At 38.3% G+C, this 23,137-nt stretch overlaps 3 protein-coding genes across 3 annotated transcripts; 1 reads left to right on the top strand and 2 right to left on the bottom strand.

Annotated features, from left to right (window-relative positions):
* Nucleotides 1-942: 942 nt before the first annotated feature.
* On the top strand, nt 943-11,183 carry wbp2nl (WBP2 N-terminal like). Its single transcript, XM_004071807.5, has 8 exons — nt 943-1,136; nt 2,062-2,170; nt 2,261-2,399; nt 2,491-2,583; nt 6,151-6,348; nt 7,116-7,226; nt 9,636-9,712; nt 10,190-11,183. The coding sequence occupies exons 1-8, from the start codon at nt 1,078-1,080 to the stop codon at nt 10,241-10,243; spliced, it is 840 nt and encodes a 279-aa protein (XP_004071855.1). The 5' UTR covers nt 943-1,077; the 3' UTR covers nt 10,244-11,183.
* Nucleotides 11,184-11,419: 236 nt separating this feature from the next.
* On the bottom strand, nt 11,420-18,545 carry LOC101173309 (heme-binding protein 1). Its single transcript, XM_004071950.5, has 4 exons — nt 17,836-18,545; nt 14,473-14,611; nt 13,105-13,285; nt 11,420-12,684 (listed from the first exon to the last, which is right to left on the bottom strand). Exons 1-4 carry the CDS (start codon nt 17,911-17,913, stop codon nt 12,507-12,509), a joined length of 576 nt encoding a protein of 191 aa, XP_004071998.1. The 5' UTR covers nt 17,914-18,545; the 3' UTR covers nt 11,420-12,506.
* A 1,157-nt stretch (nt 18,546-19,702) lies between these two features.
* Nucleotides 19,703-21,365, bottom strand: fmc1 (formation of mitochondrial complex V assembly factor 1). The gene is made up of 2 exons (XM_004071808.5): nt 21,163-21,365; nt 19,703-20,204 (listed from the first exon to the last, which is right to left on the bottom strand). Exons 1-2 carry the CDS (start codon nt 21,289-21,291, stop codon nt 20,001-20,003), a joined length of 333 nt encoding a protein of 110 aa, XP_004071856.1. The 5' UTR covers nt 21,292-21,365; the 3' UTR covers nt 19,703-20,000.
* Nucleotides 21,366-23,137: the final 1,772 nt, after the last annotated feature.

Below are 23,137 nucleotides of genomic sequence, written 5' to 3'. Positions count from 1 at the left end.
TCACACTTTTATCTGACCAATTTTAAATGAAGAATGAAGAAAACTTCTAAACATTCACTGTCCTTTTTTGTTGGCTTATTCCACCCTTTCACCTGCTCTTAGTGTATCTTAAATTCTTTCTCATATTATTTATTTTAACCCATGACTTTAAATATAAAAATAAAAATGTAAAAAATATATATGAAGTAATAAAATAATCTCCTCAAAAGATGTTTTTTTTGTATCAGAGTTTAGATAAATCAGAACACAAAATGAAAAACATTAAGATAAACTTTAACATGAAGCTTTGGTGACATGGTTGTTGATTGAACATGGTTGTTTACATACAATGCTCCACAATACTGGAATCCTCACCTCCTGCAGCTGACATCTCAAAAAGAGCAATTCTTCTACCACTTATGTTCAGTCTCAAAGCGTTTTCAAGGAAGAATTTAACTAATTTAGACTGCAATAGATTGGCAATAATTAAATTTAATCTACAAAAACAGAGAAGTGTTCGCTGTTAAAACAAAATGAAACGATCATTCTTCATAAATGTTTTAATCAGAATAGAAAACTGATAGTATTTTTTGAAATATGCGCCCTGAAAACACAATTAAAAAAGAAAAAGAAAAGGATAAAGGCATAAAAAATGATTTACTAAATAAAATTGTGGTGTTTTATGGGTACTTTAAATTCTTTAAACAATAAATAGGCTGCTATATTTAAAAAGTTAAAGAGAACATAGAAGAAAAGGAAAATTATATTTACTTTGTAAAACTAAACATAAAATGATTAAAAGTCACCATTGAAAAAATATTTCATATATGTTCCTTTAGAATTATACAGGCTCTTGTTTGCTTCCTAAAATATTAATTAACAGGCTGTTATGAATGTAATTAATCGTTTCACAGAAAGATCAGGAAAATTCCACTACTTTTTTTGTGTTGTACTTTCACGCGCATGCGCACACAAACAAAACAAAAGCCAGCGGATCACGAGTCAGACGGGATCGTGACGTAAAGCTCGTGACGTTTCTAGACTGAGCTGACAGTCGTCTTTAGCTTGATCAACAGACAGCATTAGGCTCTTTTAAACATGGCCTTGAATCGAAATCATTCCCCAAATGGCGGAGCGTTGATAAACAACGGAGAAAGGTGCGTATTTTTGGTCAGTTTTTAGCGGTCGTGTCCCCGCCCGGCTTGTTTACTTTGCCAGTGAGTGCCAAGTCAGCTAGTTGGCCTGAAAAACATTAGCATCGCTAACTTTTTTCCCCCTTCGCTTTCGTGTCATGTTCAAAGTTAACTCTGAAAATGTGGATGTACTGTCCTAACATTACAGCAGTAAATATATCTGTAAAATGGACCGGTCGGCAGCTTTTGGCTAATTCCTGTTTCGGTGCGTTGGCTAACCTGTTAGCTCACCATCAGAAAGGAAGTAAGAAATGTTTCATTACGCTGGCTGTGCGGAACAAGACTTTCGTCATTTAAGTGCTTTATTATGTAAAATTATATCTAGATTGTAAAAAGAATAAGATAACGGATACATAAAAAATAAAATAATTGGACCACAAAATCAAGTAATGGATTTAACGTCTAAAATACGTACATTATCGATCAAATTTCTTTTAATAAAATAAAACATCTTTTATAACCACCCGCATTACTAGATTTATAATGGAAACATTAACCCTGGAGGACCCAAGAGAATTTTCATCTGGACTTTAAAAGTTCATTTGACTTTAATTTTTTTTTTTTTTTATTTTTTTGACGTTGTTCATTTAGGGAAGCTACCGATTCACAGCCCCAAAACAAACAAACAAAAAATCATAGATATTATAGAAGACAGTTGCCAAATCTGACCCTTTGGGTTCTCCAGAATTAAAAAGTTTTCATATTTATTTAAATTGTGTTAAGTGATAAGCGGTTGATCAAAATTTGATTCTGTATTATTTATTTTTGTAAAATCTTATTTTGATTTTCAAAGTGTACAAATCCAAATACTCAATTAACACTAATCAGTAATGTGAGCAACTTTGTATTTAATTCTAAGTTTCAGTTCCTCTGATTCTTTTTCCTCCAGTGTTGTAAGACAGTGTAAGAATGTGGAGCTGTCATTCAGTGATGTCACCAGCAAGACTGACATACTTAAGGGGACCAAAAAGGGCACCATTTACCTGACTCCATACAGGGTACAGACAACCTCATATACTAAAAACAAGCTAAACTTTTTTGATTTGGAGTTTCATCTTGTGATTTTGTTTGCTTCCTGTCTGCTTTAGTTGGTGTTTGTCTCCAACAATCCCAAGGATTGTCTGGGTTCAGCTATGTTCCCCTACTACCTGATGAAGGGCTGCAGCCTTGAGCAGCCGGTCTTTGGAGCCAACTACATTAAAGGCACAGTCAGGGCTGAGCCTGGAGGTATGGGCTTTTTCATTTTGCTCTTAGCATTAGAGGAATCTCACATTTCCCCTGTGAGATGCATCCAACATGAAGTGCATCTGTTTTCCAGGTTACTGGGAGGGTCAGGCTAATTTCAAGATGTCCTTCCCCAGTGGAGGAGCCATTGAGGTGGGGCAGCATCTCTTCAAATTGGCTACAAACGGTTTGTGTGACGTTTTTTTAATCCATTCAAATCTACCTTTTAAGTCACTGAACAAAAATCTTATGGCCTAGAATATGGAGAATATAGATCTTAAAGTAGAAATAAAAGTAAATGTTATATAAATGAAAAATATCTGAGGGGAAGAAAAATTGATGTATAAAATGTATGTTAAAGACCTATAAAAAACAAAAGAAAAAAATATTATAATGACTACTAATTAAAGATAATTTGCTATGCAGACATAATGAGATTTATAATGTCTGTTAAAAACAAAAAGTTTTGATGCCTTTTCAAGTGGAGAGCATCGAGAATACATGGTCTAAATATTTGGATTATTATCTAGGTTTGAGATCTATCCATTTGAGTTTTATTACACAGTTTAGGGGCTGCCACAGAATACGCAGCAACCTCTGAGCTTGTGTCTACACTGGGGAACCTTCTAGAACAGAGCTCAGCAACGCTCAGGACACGAAGTGCCGATTGGAAATTTTCTCCGGAACAACTGTGACATCGCCTAATAATGCCAACTCTACTACAAAGAAATACAATCTAATTTCCAATATATCGGAAATTGTATTCGCAGACATAAATATATTTTAGCATTAAAATAAAACAAGTGCTTTCATAACAATTTTGCACAAGGAAAATGGGTCAAAATTGAAATAATAATTAAACTATGTTTGTTAAAAAAAACAAAAAGTACTGCATTTGTGGTATGTTGTACCTACAGCATCAGGGTTGGATACCTTATAACAAAATACCATTAATATGCTATTTCAATGAACTTAACAACCATGAAAATAAAATGCATATGCTTTTGGCTTATTCATGTTTTGTTACATTATGTAACTTAATGGAAGTTAGTTCTGTGATGGTGCTTTTATTCCATGTAAAATGACATTAGCATATGTTGGCTAATTATATAGTCATATACATTTTCCTCAATTCAGGGTTCGTACGAAAAACCTGTAAAAAACATGGGATTCGAATTTAAATTGTGGCAGAAGTTCAACCTCACTCTATCTGTGATGGGAGTTGCTGTTGTTAGTTTTCATCAGTTCAGCGCACAGAGCTTTTAACTTGCTATCGGACAGGGATTGTGAATTGCAGAGACGTGTAGCTTTAACAAAAAGGGACTTTTCAAGGAGGAGTATCAACTGTGGCTAATGAAAGACCCCGACCAGAAACATTCAAAATGCAGACTTTATTCCAAGTCCTTCTGCCCGAGCAGAATTAACGGCATAAAAACATGATCTCTTTATTATGGAAGCGTATTGCATTCACTTAAAAAAAAAAGATCTTCGTTCTTATTTTTTTGTGTTTTAATAAAAAAAAAAAAAATACCCACGGGTAACCTTCGTTTAAGTTTTTTCTTAATTTATGTTCTATTTTTCAAGAACTACAAAAGCAAAGATACAAACTATAAGATGATCTGCAATTGAAAGTTAAAAAAAAAAGCCAAAATGTGTCTGAGTCATAGAAATGAATGATCTGTTTTGATTTTCCTACTTACTTTATCCACAAACACTACAGAGAAAACGGTGGGGAAGTATTAATATGAACGGTTTATGTGTTTTGTGAGTTTTTTTCAGATTTTTGCTATAATTTTTTTTCTGAATTTGCTATAAGTTTAATAAATATATATATTTTTAGGACTACAACAGTTGTAGTCCTAGGAGATAATTACGTGTCTACAATTTGCATTACTCAAGCATACTGGTTCACTCTGAGCAAAAGAGTAATGATAAAAGGGACTTCTGTAGAGTTTGTTTTAAGAATAATGAGTTATTGTGACGATTTTGAGATTATTGTTATTGAGAAACTGCTATTGTTCGTCTCAGGTGTTTTTGTGTACTTTATTGAGTGTTCCTGCCTGCATCTGCAGCTTCACATTAAGGCAAACTCCATCTGGAACTTGTTTTCTGCATCACAACAGCCAATAATAAACAGTTAATGCTGATCAATATGTAATACTCCCACAAGGTTTTGCTCTGTAATATTTGTTGATAAAGTCAGTAGGAAGAACTAAACAGTGATATGTGATATGGTGACGAGCGCAGAAACTAAACGGATCATGTCTGTGACACTTTGAGGCTTTTCAACATTTAATTGCAGATCATTTTATAGTTTTCATGAGCAGATGAGCTCAGCTCAGCTTCACATTTTTCCCACTCACGCTCCATCCACAGACACTCGCTCATATCGCTCCGCCTGTCCTCTCATCGGCAACAGTTTCTAAACACAGGATCATTATTACAGCATTTTATTTCACCCTGCAAAATTTAGTTTTCTGTTTTTTTTTCGTTCCTACAATGCGCATTAATTGAAATATCACGTTCATGAAGGCTGACACAGGAAGTAATGTAGATTGTTTGAAACTATAAAGTTTTATTAAAAAGAAGTGGTAGTATTTATACAGGTGGGCGGGGTCACAGTAACAGCATTGGATGAATGGACCCTTTCTTTTTAGGGAAAAAGCTCATTGTGAGAAGAGATACTTTTCTATAATGTTATGAGTTTCATAAGATACTTTTTCTGTGATGTTTCAGAACATATCTTTATGTTTCAAAGGTACATACATCTAGGTCTCATTAAAGTAAAAGTGGAATTTATTTATATAAGAAAAAAACAAGAAGGGCAAAAACAGCCTTGCGGAACGCCATGTATGAAAGCAGTATTGCGAAGGCTAACGTTATATTTTCTTTTTTAAAATATAGAACTACCTAGTAAAATTGGTGTTTACAAAGCACAACAACAGTTTTTCCAATAGAAATATTGCAAAGTGAAGATTAAGTACAAATGGAATTAAGCAATAGTAGTTTCAGACATTTTACTATAACAGGAACATACTGTCTGCAGAGAGATGCCATTTCATCAAGAAGTTGATTTGTGTTTCTTATGTAATAAATTGTAAACCATTCAGATGTTTCCAGATAGTCATATTAAGGGTTAGCTCTTAAGGTTTTAGTACATTTGGTACAAGCTGATCAGGAAGGCGGGTTCTGCCATTGGCTGCAAACGGGAATCATTTGAAGCCGTGATAGAGAGGAAGTCACTAAACAAGATCTTATCCATTATGGACAACCCAGAGCATTCTCTCCACCCTGTTCTGGACAAACAGCGGAGCTCCTTCTCTAAGAGGCTCAGACAGCTCCGCTCCAAAACTGCCAGATACCGGAAATCCTTCCTACCCAATACAATAACACTGTATAATAACTCACAATGCAATAGATGACCTTTGCACATTTTTTCTTTTTTGCACATCTTTTTACCTGCACGGTCTGTAAATAACTTTTTAAATTATACAACCTTATTGTTGACATTTATGTTACTTTTTTCTTTTTTATATTATTCTTATTTTTTTCTCTCTGCTGTCATTTGCTACGGTAACGAACAAATTTCCCACGTGTGGGATCAATAAATGATGATTGATTCTGACATTTCAAGACTATCCTTACATGCTGGGGGTGGGCGTATACATACAATATGAGCATGCCTGTCATTTTTGGGAAAACACATTTTTAGCCGACTAGACACATTTTTTTAAATAACATTTTTTCTGTGCAGCTTCTCAAGCTCCTCCAGCTCAGAATGGCGCCGCCTCTTACGGATACCCTGCCCCTGGAATGATGAATGGATATGGCCCACCTCCACCTGCTCCTAATGGCTATCCTTACCCGCCCCCACCCCAGCAGAATGGGTTCTACCAAGGCCCCCCTGTTGTTCCTGGCAATGTGGGATACTCTTATGCACCAGCTGCTGGAGGTAAGGAGTTTTAAAAAAAAAACGTGTGTTTGATTTTGTTACGGGTCCATGACACATTTTTCACACAAAATGTTCTAAAAAAGGAGGATGGTTTCCTGTCTTTGAAATTAGTTTTTTTTTTTTTTGCATTGGTTTGTTTCAAGCAAACACAACACAAAAATACTTAAAGGAAATCAAACCTTATTAAGATATTTAGTCATGTATTGATTGAAAAGTCTTACATTTGAAAACTCACTCTGATCATCTTTAATCCTTTGTAAAAGCCTTCAGTGTTTTTGTTTTTAAATAATGATTACGCTGTTTTTAGCTTAAATAAAATAGCTATGTCCGTTTTCCAGGACATACTTACTGCAGAGTGGCAGTATTTCATTAGAAATTCCCCTCTGAGATATGGCCAGGACCTTCGGCGTGGAACGACCCCACCCCCGTTCCCCTCCCTATTGCTGAGAACTCGAGAAACAGGGAGCTTGTGGCTCGCCCCAGCGGGATTTTAACATTACAAATACCATCTTTTGTTTGCTCCTGATTTGTCTGCTCCTGATTCACAGCGATTTTAATAAAAAAAATCCTCAGGAATATAATTTCTGGCTTAATTTTCTTTATGTATGTCTGTCATCATGAGAAAAATGCTCCAAAAATATGGTAAAACGGCATAACCACAATTTTCATCGAGTGGATGTTTTCAAGTCTTCTTTACTTAAATATTTACATTTGCCATATTTATTGATCCTAAGTATTGCATAAAAATGCATATTTCTGTGTTTTAGGAATGTATCCAGCTGGTTTTGACTACATGGCCCCACCTCCCCCCTACCCTGGACCACCCCCAAACTGGACTCCACCTGGTCAGGACTGGGCAGCACCACCTCCTGTTGCAGGTCTGTTAGTCTGCTTTTGCTTTTGTTTCCATGAAGTATCGTGTGATGCAGTTTGGACCAAGTAAACAGACACGGTTATTATGAAGGCGGAAAAATGAACTGCAGTGGAAATAATCAGAAAATCCTAAAGGCCACTTAAAAAAAATAAAAACCATACAGGTTTTTCCGTTGTTTGCAGTTCCCTATAAAAATTACTTGTAGCATTAAGAATCATAATTAATGAAATATTTATAATTTTTACCGCTTTAGTGCCAAACAATTAGTGCTTCACCACCAGAGTTTTTTATATTCTTTTGACTATTGCAACTATTCAACTGTTTATACCATCAACGTTGTTCCTGCGGATTCTGAAGTGGAGAAATGCAGCCTTGCTCTGATATATAGGCAACACTTTACAGTGAAGTGCTGACATCATCAATGTAAATCTGCTGATTTTTTTCCCCCCGTTACTTACATCACGTTTGTACAGGTTTGCATATCAGTGAATAATCCATATAAAAGTCACTTCTGTCCGCGCCACAATCAGCTGATTTAACGTGATCCCGTAAACTGTTGCAGATCTATATGTCAAAGAGCGCGTGTTGTTTAGATGTCGGTGACATCACCAGTGCTAAAGGGTTAAGGGAAAACAGTTTGAGGTCAAACTTGATCTTTGATCTTAGACTTTAAGTCACTGTACTGTCAGCATGCGTCTGAGCACCATATGGGCTCGATGGCAAAAAGTTTTTAATAACAGTAATACGCAGAGTTAATTAAGAATTAATAAGCAGAAATCATTTTCCTTGCGTCTATCCACTAATACCTTCATTTTTCAAGAGGCTGCATGCTCTGCACACTAACATGGAGTGAAACAGCCACACTAGGACGTATGAAACTCTAGACAGTTCTCAGTTCTGTTGGTTTGATGATGCCGGATGGTTTGCACAAGCTGAGGATTTCTTAAGTGCTTTCAGAGGCGGATGTGGTCTAAGCACTGATGCACATGATCCAAGTATGTTTGTTCTATTCCTTTAACAAATTAAATGGTCACTTAGTGCTTTTATGTTCATTTTTAAAAGTGCTTTTGGAAACGCCAAATGATACTATGCGCAAAATATAAAAACAGCACGGGAAATAAGCAAACAAAAGTTACAGTTTGACAGAAAAGGCTGCTCTAAAGGATAAATGCATAATGTTTGAGGGCTGCACTCTCTTCTCACACCGAAAGGTCCTGGTTCAAATCCAAGTTGGGTTCTTTCTGTGTTGAGTTTGCATGTTCTGCTGGATAGGCTCCAGCAACCTAAACATATAGAAAGGGGGATGAATGGATTTTAAGATGTCATTGAAGGGGACTATATTAGCAAAATCAACTTTTTCGAGCTTTTAAGTGTATTATAATGTTAATTCCTCACGAAAAACGACCCCAGAGTGGCATTTTGCTTCATTCACTCAACTCTGAGCATTCCTCTCCAGTCCCGCTCTCTGGGAAAATGAGCTGCGATTAAAAACAAATTTTTAATAAAAAACGTCTTCTGGGAATATATGATCGTATATAGGGATCAAGTTTACTCTGAAAGGTTTAAGAATAGCATGATATTGGCCCTTTAAAAGACAGTCATGGATGTCTTGGAAAATATATTTTCTGGTGAAACTGGGTTTCCAAACCTTCACTTTCTCACTAATAAGCTTTCTTTCTTTCTGTTTATTCTGCTTTTTAAAAGCGGAGTCTGCGTGTCAGTTAGTTCTCTCAATTTATTTTCCCAGGGACATGATTTTTCCTTAGCCTTCTCTTTTTCCCTATTGGGTTTTAGAAATCGGATTTCGGATTCACGTGACATTTAGGAAACCAGGTTGTTGAGAAATCCGGTTACTTCAGCGATTGTTGCGACTGAAAGAGATTTCGGCACTTGCTAGGATTCCTCGTTTTCTAGTTCCTGCTCTTTAAATGTCTGCCCCACTGCACCCTTCAGATGTGATCCGTCATCCTTAAAATGACTCAGTTCAAAGGACGCCTTGAAGAAGGGGTGCCAGTGTCACTTTTATTAAAAATCAAAATGCATCCGCCTGTTTTGAGATCACCTCCGTCCTGCTGGGGGTTACACGGGGGTCACACAGTTCAGAGGATGAGAGTGTGGGTTGCTCTGAACATGTCGGCACTCTGTCAAAACTAAGAACAAATGATCTGCTCCCTGACAGCTGTGGAGTTTGAATCTGAATGTTCTTCCAGTCTGGCATGTTTTTAATGAGGACTCTGAGATGTTTCCTTTCAGAGTGCTGGTTGATGCTTGTCTGGAGGATTCCTGCTGCTGTCATTTGACTGCATGACTAACGCTAACCCTTCATTCTTCCACTGCCGCCTGACGCAGCATCTGTTAGCAAACGCAGCGCCGTCTTCGTTCCTCATCATTTTGCGCCTTCTTCCTCGCACAGGTAACCCAAAGGCAGCCGAGGCAGCCGGCAGCGCCTACTATAACCCCAACAACCCACACAGCGTGTACATGCCTACGGTAAGTTTTTTCATCCTCTGCAAAACATCTGCAGCTGCTTTCAACTGGATGTGTTCTCTAGATTTCATGTGGGAGCCATTAAGATGTGGTCTAGATTTTCCCTGTGCCATGTCCAACTTTTAAGGTGCAACAAATGTATAAAAAAAAAAGAAAAAGGTCACAAAAACTAGTATTTTCTAAATATAATCATAAACGTGAATCTAAAATTTGAGCATCCTCAACTTTTAGCATCCTTATAACATTAGACAGCCAGTTGCTGAATATTATTTAATATTATAGTGTGTGGGAACAACTGTTGCAATAAATCCCTATTTGGAGTAAAGACTCCGTTTTTTTTGCAGCGTTCTTTTATGTTGAATCGGGTTATAAATAAAGCTGTAAAAATGTAGGTTGTTTTTCCGGTACCGCTGCTTTAAACGGCTGAAGCCCGGCTGGCTTAGCCCTTCTGCTGAGGATGTTTGTTTGCTTCTCTCGCAGGAAAGGCCTCCACCCTATGCTCCTCACCCAGACTCCGAGAAGAAAAGTAACTGAGGCTGCAGCGCCGCCACTTCAGCAACACTCCTCATGCTCCTGAATCAAAATCCAAAGCAAGTTTAAAGGTGCAGATCTTCTCGGCTGCACAGAAAGGCCTACGTTGGAGCGTTTGTGACACCTCTCCATATACTCACTCGTTATTATTATTGGATTTTCCTGTAAGACAAAGCCCTCTTTTTAATATCTTCATTTTAAAAGGAATTAAAGCTTGTTTTCTTTTCCAAAAATCCATATTCTCAGAAATGAGTTAATTTAGTCTGATTTTGTGACCTTTGACCTGCTTCTGTTACAAATTGGAAAGGAGCGTTCTTGTTTCCAGTGTGTTTAGTCAAAGATGGATCTTTTCAAACATTTGGTTGCAGTAAATTTATAACTTTAATGGATGTTCTTATAGTATTGGCACTTTGTGGGGATTTTTCCTTCTGGTTTCAGAGTCACTGCAAGTACAACACAACTGGGGTGGGGGTGGGTGTGGGGGGTCCAGGCTTAAATTTCAGACTTTAATAACCTCAGTTAGAAAAGGCATTCTGTTTTCTTCAAATCCTTATGAAATAACTCAGAACGCCTCTGTTTGTGGAAGAGTTGGTGCAATTTTGGATCCCGGCTGAAGCGGCTTCAGAAATCCCAGTAGAAGTGTGTGTGTGTGTGTGTGTGGGGGTGTGTGTGTGTGTGTGTGTGTGGGGGGTCTCATCTATGGTGTTAAAAAATAAAAAAATAGGTTTCCAGAAAACAGTTTAGTGCAATAACTAATGCTGAAGTTTTACATCTGTGTGGATCAGTGACTGCCGGCTTGATGGACAATTCACACAAATGTTCTAGAAAGATGAAGGGAGGCGGGGTTTACTTGGTTTAATCAGATGTCTTTATATTAATATCTCTTTTGAAGTTCTTATTCTTCTTGCTAATATTTGTCAATAAAGTTCTAATAAACTATTAACAGACTTCAAATGTCCTTTATTCTTTATTCATCTACTATATATTTTTATGTTTAACGATCACTAAATTTAAATGGATCAAAGTTGACCCCCTCTGTTTAAAAATTCTTAGATATTTGCACATCACTTTATTTGGATAGAAATACAAATAGTTCATGAATCAAGATGACACATTTCTTAATTGTAGAGTAATAGTTTCAGTATGTTTTTCACAAATATAGAAATGAGATTAAAAAAATCCTTCCCAAAACGTTTTATTCTGAATCTCACATTCACATTTTTGCCTTTTGTGGATCCTCTAAGTCTTCAGTGATTCTTAATCACAGTAAGAGGAAAATAAATGTCTCTCAAAATAATCACATACCAAGAAAATTATGAATTAAATAGAGGAAATGTTTCCAAACCACAACCATGATTGAAAATAAAACTTTATCACTGGAATAAAAAACAGAGTCATCATAGTTTCTCTGGTTTCTATTTTTTTAAAATTAATTTTAAACATAAAAAAACAGAAAATAAATGAAATACGTTCACTAAAAACCATTCAGTCCTTTCATTTTCAGTTTAGTGAATAAAAGGGAGTAGAAAGTCGCCATTTGGCTGAACTTAAGAAAAAAATGTGAAAAGGAGAAAGGAAAGCTTATCAAGCCTACTCCTTCACACCTATTCAATTGGGATAACAACAAACTATTTATACATTTATACCTGTTTGTATACACATAATATATCATGACCATAATTATCATTTCAAAGGAAGGAAAGCCTCTCTGCACATAACTTTTAGAGTTGTGCATAAGGAAATAGATTTTTATGCTATTACGTATTTAAAATGCACAAATGTCTGATCCAAAGGAAGAACACAAAGACGACAACAACAGTGAAGAACTATCCACAGCTGCAAACTCTCAACTTCTAGAGTTTAATGTGTGGCTCAATTCCTGTTTGTTTGCACTTCCATTACCAAGAAGAAGAAGAAGTTCACTTTTACAACCCATTATTTCTGTTTCCCTGAAGTCATAAACAAAACTCCAACATTTCAGATGACAACCTCTATAAAGGTGGGAAATTTGAAATACTCATGTTCTTTAAATAAAAAAAATGGAAAAGATAAGTAACAGAATTTTTTGACTGGTAACAAGCAGAAGAAGCATTTTCTTTTCATATTCAGCTAACTATCTGAGCATTAAATCAACGTGTGCTGGAGAGCTTATAAGAGTGGGTTTATCAAATGAAAAGAACAGGAAGGAAAGTATGCTGAAAACACACTGTTGTTCAGGGATGAACGGCACAGAACTGATCCCACGATGTGACCGACCAGAGGACGTCTACGGCTCCTCCTGTAGAAACCACACCTCATTTCTGCGTCCGTAAGGCTTGAGCGGGGGGTCGTAGCTGCAGCAGAAATACTGCTTGCGCTGAAAGGGGGCCGTCTCTCCCAGCGTGCGCGTCAGACGCGAGGCCTCTGCTCGGAACTCAGTCTCCCCGGCAAAGCCACCAAATTGTCTGGGAAGGAGGAAGCAGGAAGTTTAATTGAGCTTTGATGTGAACAGATGATGTCCTTAATCCAAACTTTTGTTTTTTGGGAAAAAGATGAACTAAGCAAAAGAGGCCCTAATTATGATATCACCACCACTAATTTAGAAAGAAGGCAATTATTGTCATTTTTTAAACCTATTTTAAACATGGAAATATTAGACTTATGACTTTTGTGTTGTCTTTATATAACAGGTCATTATTACAAATTCTGGTTTGATTTAAAAAGTCCATTTCCCCAAAAGTTTTTTTTTCCAGCCACGTGATCTGTGGCAAAATGAAAATATACGCGCCAAAAAAGTTTTTTCTGGCTCCAAATATGTGAACTTCGTTTTTATTATTTTAGAAGCAACCTGTTTATCATGAAAAAGGAGACAAAATGGTGCATACAGAGTGTAGACGGTCATGCCGGGCCGCTCTTCAATACTGATGGCTCCGTCCGTGGGAGTTGGAGGGCTTTGCTGGTACGTAGATGGAATTCGGATGGCGGCTGCCAAACGCCGAGAGAGAACGCCATCGTTCCGAGGATAAACTGCGATGATGATGGGAAAAGCTATACCCATGGCCTCACCTTTAAACAACAAGCAACAGAAGACGGCGGTGAACACAGAAATCTTTCTTTTTTTTTGTTTTACTAAAATTAATAACTGGACAAATTTAAGATTTCAGACAAGATATTTTTAAGCTTTGGCATTTCTGCCATCTTAACGTGACCTAAATTTTCATATTTCACTGAGTATTTCAAATGAATGATTCCTCTGTTTTCCTGTGTTTGAAGGCTGTTTTAAGGGGTTCTGTTCTTTCAGCAGCAGCTTTTCTGAATTCTGTCCACATTTAGGCTTTTGCCTTTATGAACTGCAATGGATTTTTGTGTTTTAACTGGAATTTTTGTAAGTTTTGAAGAGAAGTTTTGAAGTAAATCAAAAGTAATCTCCTATAAAAAAAATCATACCTTCTTTTCGTTGTACTGTCATGCCCTCTGATGGTGATTTTGTTTAGTACCTGGTACAAAGGGTTTCCTTAAGATACCCAAAATCCTATGAAAACATTTTGCACAGTAAATGGCAGGAAACATGTCACAGTTTCCCCAAAGAAAATCACAAACAATTCAGAGAAATTGTTCTTTTTGAAGACAAACAGACCTAATCTGTAATTCAGTCTATTCTTACAATATATTTGATTCCACTGAATTTCATTCTAGGTCTTCTTTCTAAGCCTTTCTCACTTAACCACTAATAGCTCTTAAAGGTTAAACAACCTCAACTTAAGAACAGAAAGGGGTTGTGTCAGGAGGAGCATCCAGCATAGAAATCCCTCCCAAACTACATGTGTGGATCAGTGAAAGCAGGTTTCACTGTGGCGAACCCCTGAGGGGATATGCCAAAAAGGTGAACAACAAACGTAAGAACAGCAAACAAGCCTCTATATTAATGCCTGTACCCTGCCTTCGCCCAACAGTAGCTGGGATAGGCTCCAGCATCCTGGTGACCCCAAAGAGGGTTTGGAAAATGATTGATTATTTTAATGTTCTGGCAGCCAGATTTATTATACTCAGTGTGGTACAGATGCACTATGCAAAAGTTTCAGTAGTCTAAAGATTGTCTGATCTTTTAATGTTTTTATATTGAAAGACATTCTGCTTCAGGTTTTGAAGCTCCTTACATTTCTAAATTGATCCTAGAGAGTGTTGGATGTAAGGTCAATATTTTGTTTTAGGCACCAGAGTAGCATACCTGACTCTAGAATTAACTGCATTACCTTGCTCATTGCTCCCGCCGATGTACATCAGCAGCTTTCTCACCAGCTCTCCGGTCACTTGGTCGTAGCTTCGTCCCTCAGAGGAGATGGAGGCATATTTGGCAGCGTCGTAGCGTCGCACCTCATAGCGAACTCCATTCTGGAAAAGAAAAATACAGAGACTGCTTTGGAACCAGAGGGCCATAAATACAGAAACTGTTATACCTTCCTATGTTCATGAAATCAATGGATTTCAGTGGAAACCAGGCAGCTTAATACATAAAAAATCATGTGATTGAACAAAACAAACAAGATTTGGTGTGCTGAAAGAAAAAGGGAAAGCCATGTTGTGTCGTTTCAGAGCTAAAACCTTCAGCATACTGGGAAGCAAAAAAAGATCGTTCACACATTTGTTGTCTCTCACTTGGCGTGTGATATTTCTTGTGTTTACATATATTTACATCAGGTAAATTCTTTGGAATCAGGTTTTCCAGCTCTTCTTTTGCACATTTGTTAATTTTTTGCTCATTCCAAAATGTTGAAATGGATTAAATGTTAACTCTTTAGTACTTGTAAAACCATTGCAGGTAATATTAAGCTTTGCTTTATTCAGCCCCATGCTACACGTCTTCAGCTGAAATCAGTTTTCAGCCTGTTTCCTGTAGGTTGTGGTAATAATTTCAGCCTTCTAATCTCTTCTTGCGCTCCGTTGGGCTTCGGTATCTTCTGTTTACACACATGCACGTCTTGCTTTTAACCCCCAAAGCTCATGATGGGAGCACGTTTGTCATTCACACAGGAGGAGGGGACTGTGTCTGTGTGGACCAAAGGAAGAAGACTCTGATGAAGCATATTTGTCCTGATTTGTTTTTTATCCCTGTTTTCTTCTGCTCTGCAGGGTTCAGTCAGCTTCAAGAGAATAATGACCAGGGATGCTGGGTGTTACATAACAGAACAGAGAAAGGGGGGAAAAAGCATAAAAAAGCACACAACCTTTATGCACACGGCTAACACCACAGCTCTGCATTAAATGTGATTAAGTGGGGTTAAGAGGGAGCTTGATCAAGAAGCATGTAGCTGAGCAATGCTTGGCTTTGAAGTCAATAGGATGCTGTATTTAAATCCATCACCCCTCCAACGTGTTTATAGCTTCTCTTTGCATACAGGAATATCATTACACTATATCAGACTGAAGAGTTTTCTTCTTACAGGCTGTTTTCGTGTAAGGGATGTTTATTCTCTACGTGTGAGCACATTTACTCATGTATGGGCTTCTTAGGGATGCTTTTTGTCCTTCCAAGAAGATGTTTTCTGTTTGAAATGAGGCGGGCAGAGAAAATAATCGTACACAGTTTAACTCGTGACAGGTAAAAAGGATTCTTCACCACAATTAAGAGTTTTTGAACTGTCCTCGCTGCCACTGGGAGTGACATTAAAGTTGTTTATGGGTCAAAAGAAAGCAGAGCAGTGCAATTAATTTGTCATGTGCCCGTGGTTGCGTGGACGTTTGTCGGTGCCAGCTTGTGCTGAGTAATTAGTCCGACCCGAACAGGGTACCCTGAAAGGTATAATCAACACTGTGGTTGCTCCGATGATTTGTCATCTGATTTTTTAAACAGCGTTCTGTGCTCAAGACCTCGAGCAAGATTTCAGCCATGTGGCACTTTGAGCGTGCGCGTGTGCCCTGCCAGGTCGTTCCCCTGTGTTCTGTGTCAGTTTCTGTTAAATGTGTGGGGCATCAAACTCAGGCTCCTCTGCTCTTTACCATCATTCTAATGTATGACTTTTAGTGGAGGCAAGGAAGACACACTCACCAGCCACTTAAACAGGCACACCTGTCCAAATTTCTAATCAGCCAATCACATGGCAGCAACTCAATGCATTTAAGCCTGTAGTCATAGTCAAGACGATCTGCTGCAGTTCAAACCGAGCATCAAAACGGGGAAGAAAGCTTATTGAAGTGATTTTGAACGTGGCATGATTGTTGGTGCCAGAAGGGCTGGTCTGGACTGCTGATCTATAGGGATTTTCCCCCACAACCGTCTGTAGGGTTTACAAAGAATGATTAGAAAAAGAGAAAATATCCAGTTAGCAGCAGTTCTATGGACGAAAACGCCTTGCTGAAGCCAGAGGTCAGAGGAGAATGGCCAGACTGGTTCCAGATGATAGAAAGATAACAGTAACTCAAAGAACCACTGGTCACAACCAAGATCTGCAGAAAACCATCTCTGAATGCACAACATGTCCAACTTTGAGGCAGATGACAGCATAAGACCACACTGGGTGTCACTCCTGTCAGCTAGAACAGGAAACTGAGGCTACAATTCAAACAGGCTTAAAAAAACTGCACAATAAAAGATTGGAAAAACGTTGTCTGGTCTGATTAGTCTATTTCTGCAGCTACATTCATAATTTGGATCCATCCTGCCTGTACCAGCAGTTCAGGCTTATGGTGTGGGGGATATATTCTTGGCACACTTTGCTTGGTACCAATTGAGCATGGTTATAAAGCCACAACCTACCTGAATATAGTTGTTGACCATGTCCACCTCTTTATGAACACAGTGAACTATCTTCTGATGGCTACTTCCACCAGGATAAGGCGCCATGTCATAAAGCTGGAATCATCTCAGACTGGTTTCTTGAACATGACAATGAGTTCACTGGACTCAAATGGCCTCCACAGTCAACAGATCTCAACCCAATATAGAACCTTTGGGATGTGGTGGAACGGGAGATTGGCATCATGGATGTGCAGCCGACAAATCTGCAGCAACTGTGTGATGCTGTCATGTCAACATGGACCAAACTCTTTGAGGAATGTTTCCTGTACCTTCCAGAATCATTACAGCAGTTCTGAAGGCAAAAGGAGATCCAACCCAGTACTAGAAAGGTGGACCTAATGAAGTTGCCAGTGACTAAATGATCAGCTTGTCATCTTCTTTAGCAGTCTCTTTTTTGTATGTTTTGAAGTCCCCCCCCCCCCCCCCCCCCCATCTTCATCGATGTTTTAGGAGATAATTAAACAGCAACGTGTTGCTTCCAGCACGTTCTCACGCTGGATCCACAGAGCCTGGTAGAAACACTTTGGGCATCGCGTCAGTGTGCTCAGGCCACGCTCTCCTCTGCGGGTCAGCGGGCATCTTCACAGGTCACCAGCAAATAACCATCAGGCTTCCTGGCAAGGTTACAGGGGTGACAACAGCTGCAGCCGCAGTAGAGAACCCGCTGAAATCGGCTGTTTGTATAAGATGCTCATTTGAATACTGGGAATTGTTTTAAATACTAATCACGCCGCTGCATCGTTGCGAGAAAACGGGATTTCTGTGCGTAATGGCAGCTTTGCGTGCGTAAAGGGGCGCATGGCGATACCAGTCTTCTTACCTTGGTCTCGCTGCTCAGCAGTTTATACTCCGTATCCTCGGTGTTGCCGAAGAGAGAATTTTTTAGCATGTTGAACATGACTTCAGAAAGGTCACGGCTCCTCTGCGTCTGTTGTGCTTTTCTCTAAAAAGACGCTTTTGGTTGGTTCGTTTCTTGCCTGATATTAAAAAATACCTACAACAAAAGAGAAATCTAAACACCACAAATGGCAAATTCTCCTCTAAAGAGGAGAGCGCTCTCCACCCCCCCAAACAGCTGACATTTGTCCCTTTTCAAGGAAGGTCGGAGATGCTGAACATCCAAAGCAGCGAATGACCAAAGCAGCCTCCAGCGTGATGATGGAGTGTCTCCGCCTCCTTTAAAGTTCTATCCTTTTTTTTGGGTCATAATTACTGGATATGCCCACTCATGTCACCACCTTCAACACATTAGGTTTGCTTAAAAGTGGAGCATTAGTTTCTCAGTCCACCTTCCCAGCACAGTGCAGGAAGTTCTGATCAGACTCGAAAAAAAGCTTTTCTTTGACAGAAAAAGCTTCATGTTAGTCTCCCTGTTGGCAGGTTTCTTCCCTCCCCTGTTTGTTATGGCAGCTTTTTCCATGATGGTAACATTTAGAGAAACACAAGCACGTCTGGCTCCAGAAAAAGATCAATTTTGACACTGGCTGTTACTTTGTCGGAATGAATTGGACTCTGTTTCCTGAACTGTGCGTTAATCTGAAAAGCGAGAGCATCTTTTTTTTCCCCACCCCTGTTCCACTGCGAGTCGTTTCTTCAGGGAAAGTCTATTTTAATTCAGACTGAAGGCAACATTAGTCACAAATGCAGAGTGAGAGGAAGGGAAGCATTAGAGGAAAAAAAGAGAGACCTGGATGAAGAAGCTGTGGAGAGAAAGACAACAGAAGCTGCCTGTGAAGCATATAAGAATGGAAAACAATGAGATCCTTAATTTCAATGCAGTAAAATGTCCTTTTAAGGAACTTTTAATGCCTTGCTTTTTACAGAAATTGTTAGAAGTCATTTACCATTATTGTTTAGATTAAAAAAATATCTTAAACTGTGAAATAATCAGCAGTTGAAGTTCTTTTTGGTATAAAAGCCAAGAGACAAAAATATTCAACTTTATTTTACTAACTTAAAGTTTTTATTTTAGGCTTCGAAAATTATTTGAATGACTTAGCTCATATGTACAATAATAATTGACTTCTGTATTTAAGATGGTCTTTTTCCTACTACCTTTAATATCATTTAATTATTTGTGCAAAAATATTACAACACATTTCCTAGGCCTGCACAGTAAGACGCAAATTTATCGTTATGGCAATATCACACTGTGCAATATGCATATAGCAGAAGATGGAGAAAATCGCAATAAATGGTTGCTTTAAATGTGCTAAAATAATCTTATGGCAGCTTGAAGTATTTAGCGAATCAAATAAATCCAATTTATGCATTTGACCAATCGGATGAAGCCATTTTATGTTAGACGCTCCCCTCCCATGCAGACTAGTTTCATTTGGAGAATAATTTAAAGTATGTTGACTCTTATTTAAATCAAACTGCAGTGAAATAGAAATTCTGTTTTTGGTTGTTTTACTATTTGTTCAAATATCGCAAGTTAAATCATCGCAATATTGATTACTGATATCCCATATCGCAAGTTTTCCTCATATTATGCAGGCCTAATCTTTCCACACATAAGCTTCTCCGTGTATCTGCAAACACACATCTATACACAAGCCTTAATACTACACCGGCAAATTGTTTGGTAGATTATAAAAAGACAGTTTTTAAATGGTTATTTTTGGCCAAAACCGGCCTAATCATAATTGAAAGACCATTGAACGCTGTTACAATAGAAGAAAAGATGATTGGAGTGGGACTTTATTTAAAGAGAAGACTAACCAGGTCATGATAGTTATACAATATACATACTATCGTACATTTTTACATATGTTTTTTATTCACTTTCAACAATGATAAAGCATATACAACTTGTTACCTCGGTCCATCATGCAAAAATATCCTCCGACTTTTGTTGGATATTTCTGTTTGAATGTAAAGAACCTTTGTCTTTTGGACCTTTTGTGTGAGGTCCTTTAACTGTAGCCCAAATGTCTGATGACTTTTAAAGTTTCTTTCTCCATTGCAGGATCTGTTATGTTTTCACTTCTCCCAGCCTTTTCCTCCTGGCTGTGTGGGGAGCCGGAGCCCCACCAGACCGGCCGCCTCCTCTGTGCTGCATTCTCCTTTGGCGTGATAAAGGTTGTGCAAAGCCTGGTGGCTCCTGGTGGACGCCAGCAAACACAGATATGTGTGTGAGGCATGGAGTGCCTCCTGCTGGGCACGGCAATACCTTTCCCCCGTCACCTGTCAGAGAGGAAAAAAAAAAAAGATACAGCCTCAGAAAGGGTCGTCCTTCAACTCCTGCGGCCGCATTGACAGAAAGCATTCGAGTATCTTTATGCACAGCATCCAATGTACATGAATGTGCCTCACTTTGTGTCTTCAGAAAGAAGAAAAAATACAAAATGACAAGCGCAACTTGCTTCCAGCTGTTATTTTAAAATTAGTGACCAACCATGTATTGAAGAAGTCATGGTGAGCCATGCTCCTCCAAGCTTGAATAATGTGGGCTTGAAGCCTTGACGCTCAAGAGATGTGAGCACAATCCAGAGCACTTTACTGCTGCTGGCTGACAGTCTGATTACAACCACAAGTTTAATGGAGTAGCAGAGAGCTAATATAGTGGGATGTTCCTCACTTATAGTGGATCAGTAAAAAAATAAAAGCTTCATGTCCTAACTAATAAAAGCTTAATTAGAAGGCATTGATTCTTATCAACAAATATATAGGTAATAACTTTTTATTGAAAGACCTATTTCTCGTGGCGGATTTATATTACCAATTGATTTGCAAAGTTAGGCGCTTAAATAAAAAAACGCTTTGTGGAGGGTTTACAAACAAAACAAAAATGTAATTAACTTAAACGTGTTTTTAACATTTCATTCGGTTACAAAGAAACCCACACATCACCCAGTGTTGCGGTTTTTTGTACTAATTTGTAGTGTTCCAAATCATTAGTATAAACTTGTGGCTAATGCTAGCTTGTCCTACCAGTCACCTTGGACAACAATGTTCGCAAAAACAGCTGACTTTTAGCGCATGTTTTCAGTCAGTAACCCAGCCTTCACCCTCAAACACACAACTATGGCGTTTTTTATTTGAGAAAACAACAAAACGGACGTTCTGTACTTCTCTCTTATGCATCACTGGTGGTTAGCAGCTAGGCTAACATTAGCTGCGACGAAGTACTAGAAAAACCCACCTTATTCTTTCGAAACTGATCCATGACATAACTGTACGCCAGCGATCGTTTGTAACTTGGACCCTGCATGGCCCGCAATTCTTTTAATATCCCTCTACAGACTCTTAACGGCGATGCCAGTCCCGCCATGTCTGCAGCAGGTGTGCAGCGCAGCAACACTTCAGGCCAACTCAATCCAACGCTGCACAATCGATCTGTTCATTGACCGCAAGGTGGCGCCATTTCACGGCAGCGTCACAGTGTCGTCGAGCAAGCGCTCCTTATTTCTGCAGCTTTACACGATGACGTTTGAAAGTAAAAATAACTGAAGGCGCAGTCACGCGGAAAGTCAGCAGGAAACAAGACTCTGAATGCGACAAGATGCAGTGAAACTTATAACTTCATAGAAACTCAGCTTCAGGGATCAACTTTAGCAGAGAACAGGTAAGTAAAGACAAAAAACAAACACAAAAACCCAAGGTATCTAAACTGTGACAAGAAATAAAAATATATGTATGAAAATACTGATTAACTGCAGAAACAAAAAATAAATAAAGGTGAAACAGAAAAACTGAAAAAAACAAAACATCAATGTTTCGAGTCTTACAATTGGACAGTAATGATGGACTGTAAAATAGGCAAACTCTTGGGCTTAGTTGAAAAATATCTTGGAACAGTATTTCCAAACACATGGTACTTGAAACATAAAATAAATTTAAGAATCATTAACTATTATTTCAAAAATAACCATCCATCCATTTTCCTAACCCACTATATCTTTTTCAGGGTAACAGGGTTGCTGGAGCCTGTCCTAGCTACTGTTGGGCAAAGGCAGAGAACACCCTGGACAGGCTGCCAGTCTGTCACAGGCTCACACCATGACTCCCACACCTAGAGACACTTAGAGGAACCAATTATCCTATGAAGCATGTTTTTGTACTGCGGGAAGAAACTGTGCCCGTAGAAAACCCACACATGCAAACTCCACACAGAAAAGCCCCAGCTGGGATTTGAACCAGGGCCTTCTTGCTGTGAGTGCTAACCACTAAACACCGTGGTCTGTTATTCTGTAAATAATGTGGCTAAAAACAGTTTTGACACATTTCCGTTAATTTAAGATCTTACATTTTGTGTCATTAAGATTACTCCGTCTATAAAGAATTCTAAAGAACTAGATCACATGGGTGGCGTCTAGGTGTGCAACGATGACTCGATTAATCGATTTCTATTCTTACAATCCCACCAGATCGATCCGTCGGAGGAAAGTTGTTAAGCGAATCAGATGTGAGCATACAGGGTGCTAGAATGTTCTAATACTGTTTATATTACCGTATTTTGATGTGGAAAAACAACAGTGGGATGAACTTCATGAAACTAAAATGTGAACGGATTTGACATTAATTCTTGTTTACTTGTTTGTTTGTGCACATTTACACTTGATTATCTTGCAAGAAATAAAAGCAATCTGGAAAACTTCCCGCTCTGTTCAGTACCTAGATATTTATCTCTGAGTCACACTGGTTGAAGTCTCGGATTGATCTTTGGTCGGTGAACCGGATCGTTCAAAATGAACCAAGATCGACTGCGAATGGGATCAGTGACCACAGACTATGATATGAATCGTTGTTTAAATGAATCGTTACATCCCTAATGGTAACTGTCAGAGATACCTTTAGAAACCCCAAAAATGAAGTTTTTACTACTAAAAATCTGTGTTTAAAAAAAAAAAAGGCTGCACGATGGTGTATCATTGAGCATCATTCTTGTCTCACAGCAGAAGACCCTGATTCAATTACTGATTTAAATTATCTCCGGGCATCATTGTATTTTAGTTGCTTGTCATTTTTACAATTTTTATTCAGCAAAATGTTTGTTGTTCTAAAGCTGCCAAAGCAGATTTTTGTCTCTATAAATTCTTACGAAATGCTTTTCCTTATGAAAAAAGTGTTAAACTAGTAAATGGTTAAAGGCTTTGCGTATAAAAAACATTTAGTAT

Source organism: Oryzias latipes, chromosome 8 (assembly GCF_053564925.1).
Source record: "Oryzias latipes strain Hd-rR chromosome 8, Olatipes_Hd-rR_3.1".
NCBI lineage: Eukaryota > Metazoa > Chordata > Actinopteri > Beloniformes > Adrianichthyidae > Oryzias > Oryzias latipes.
Note: the sequence above shows the minus strand (reverse complement) of the source record. Positions and strands in the feature narration are given on the sequence as shown.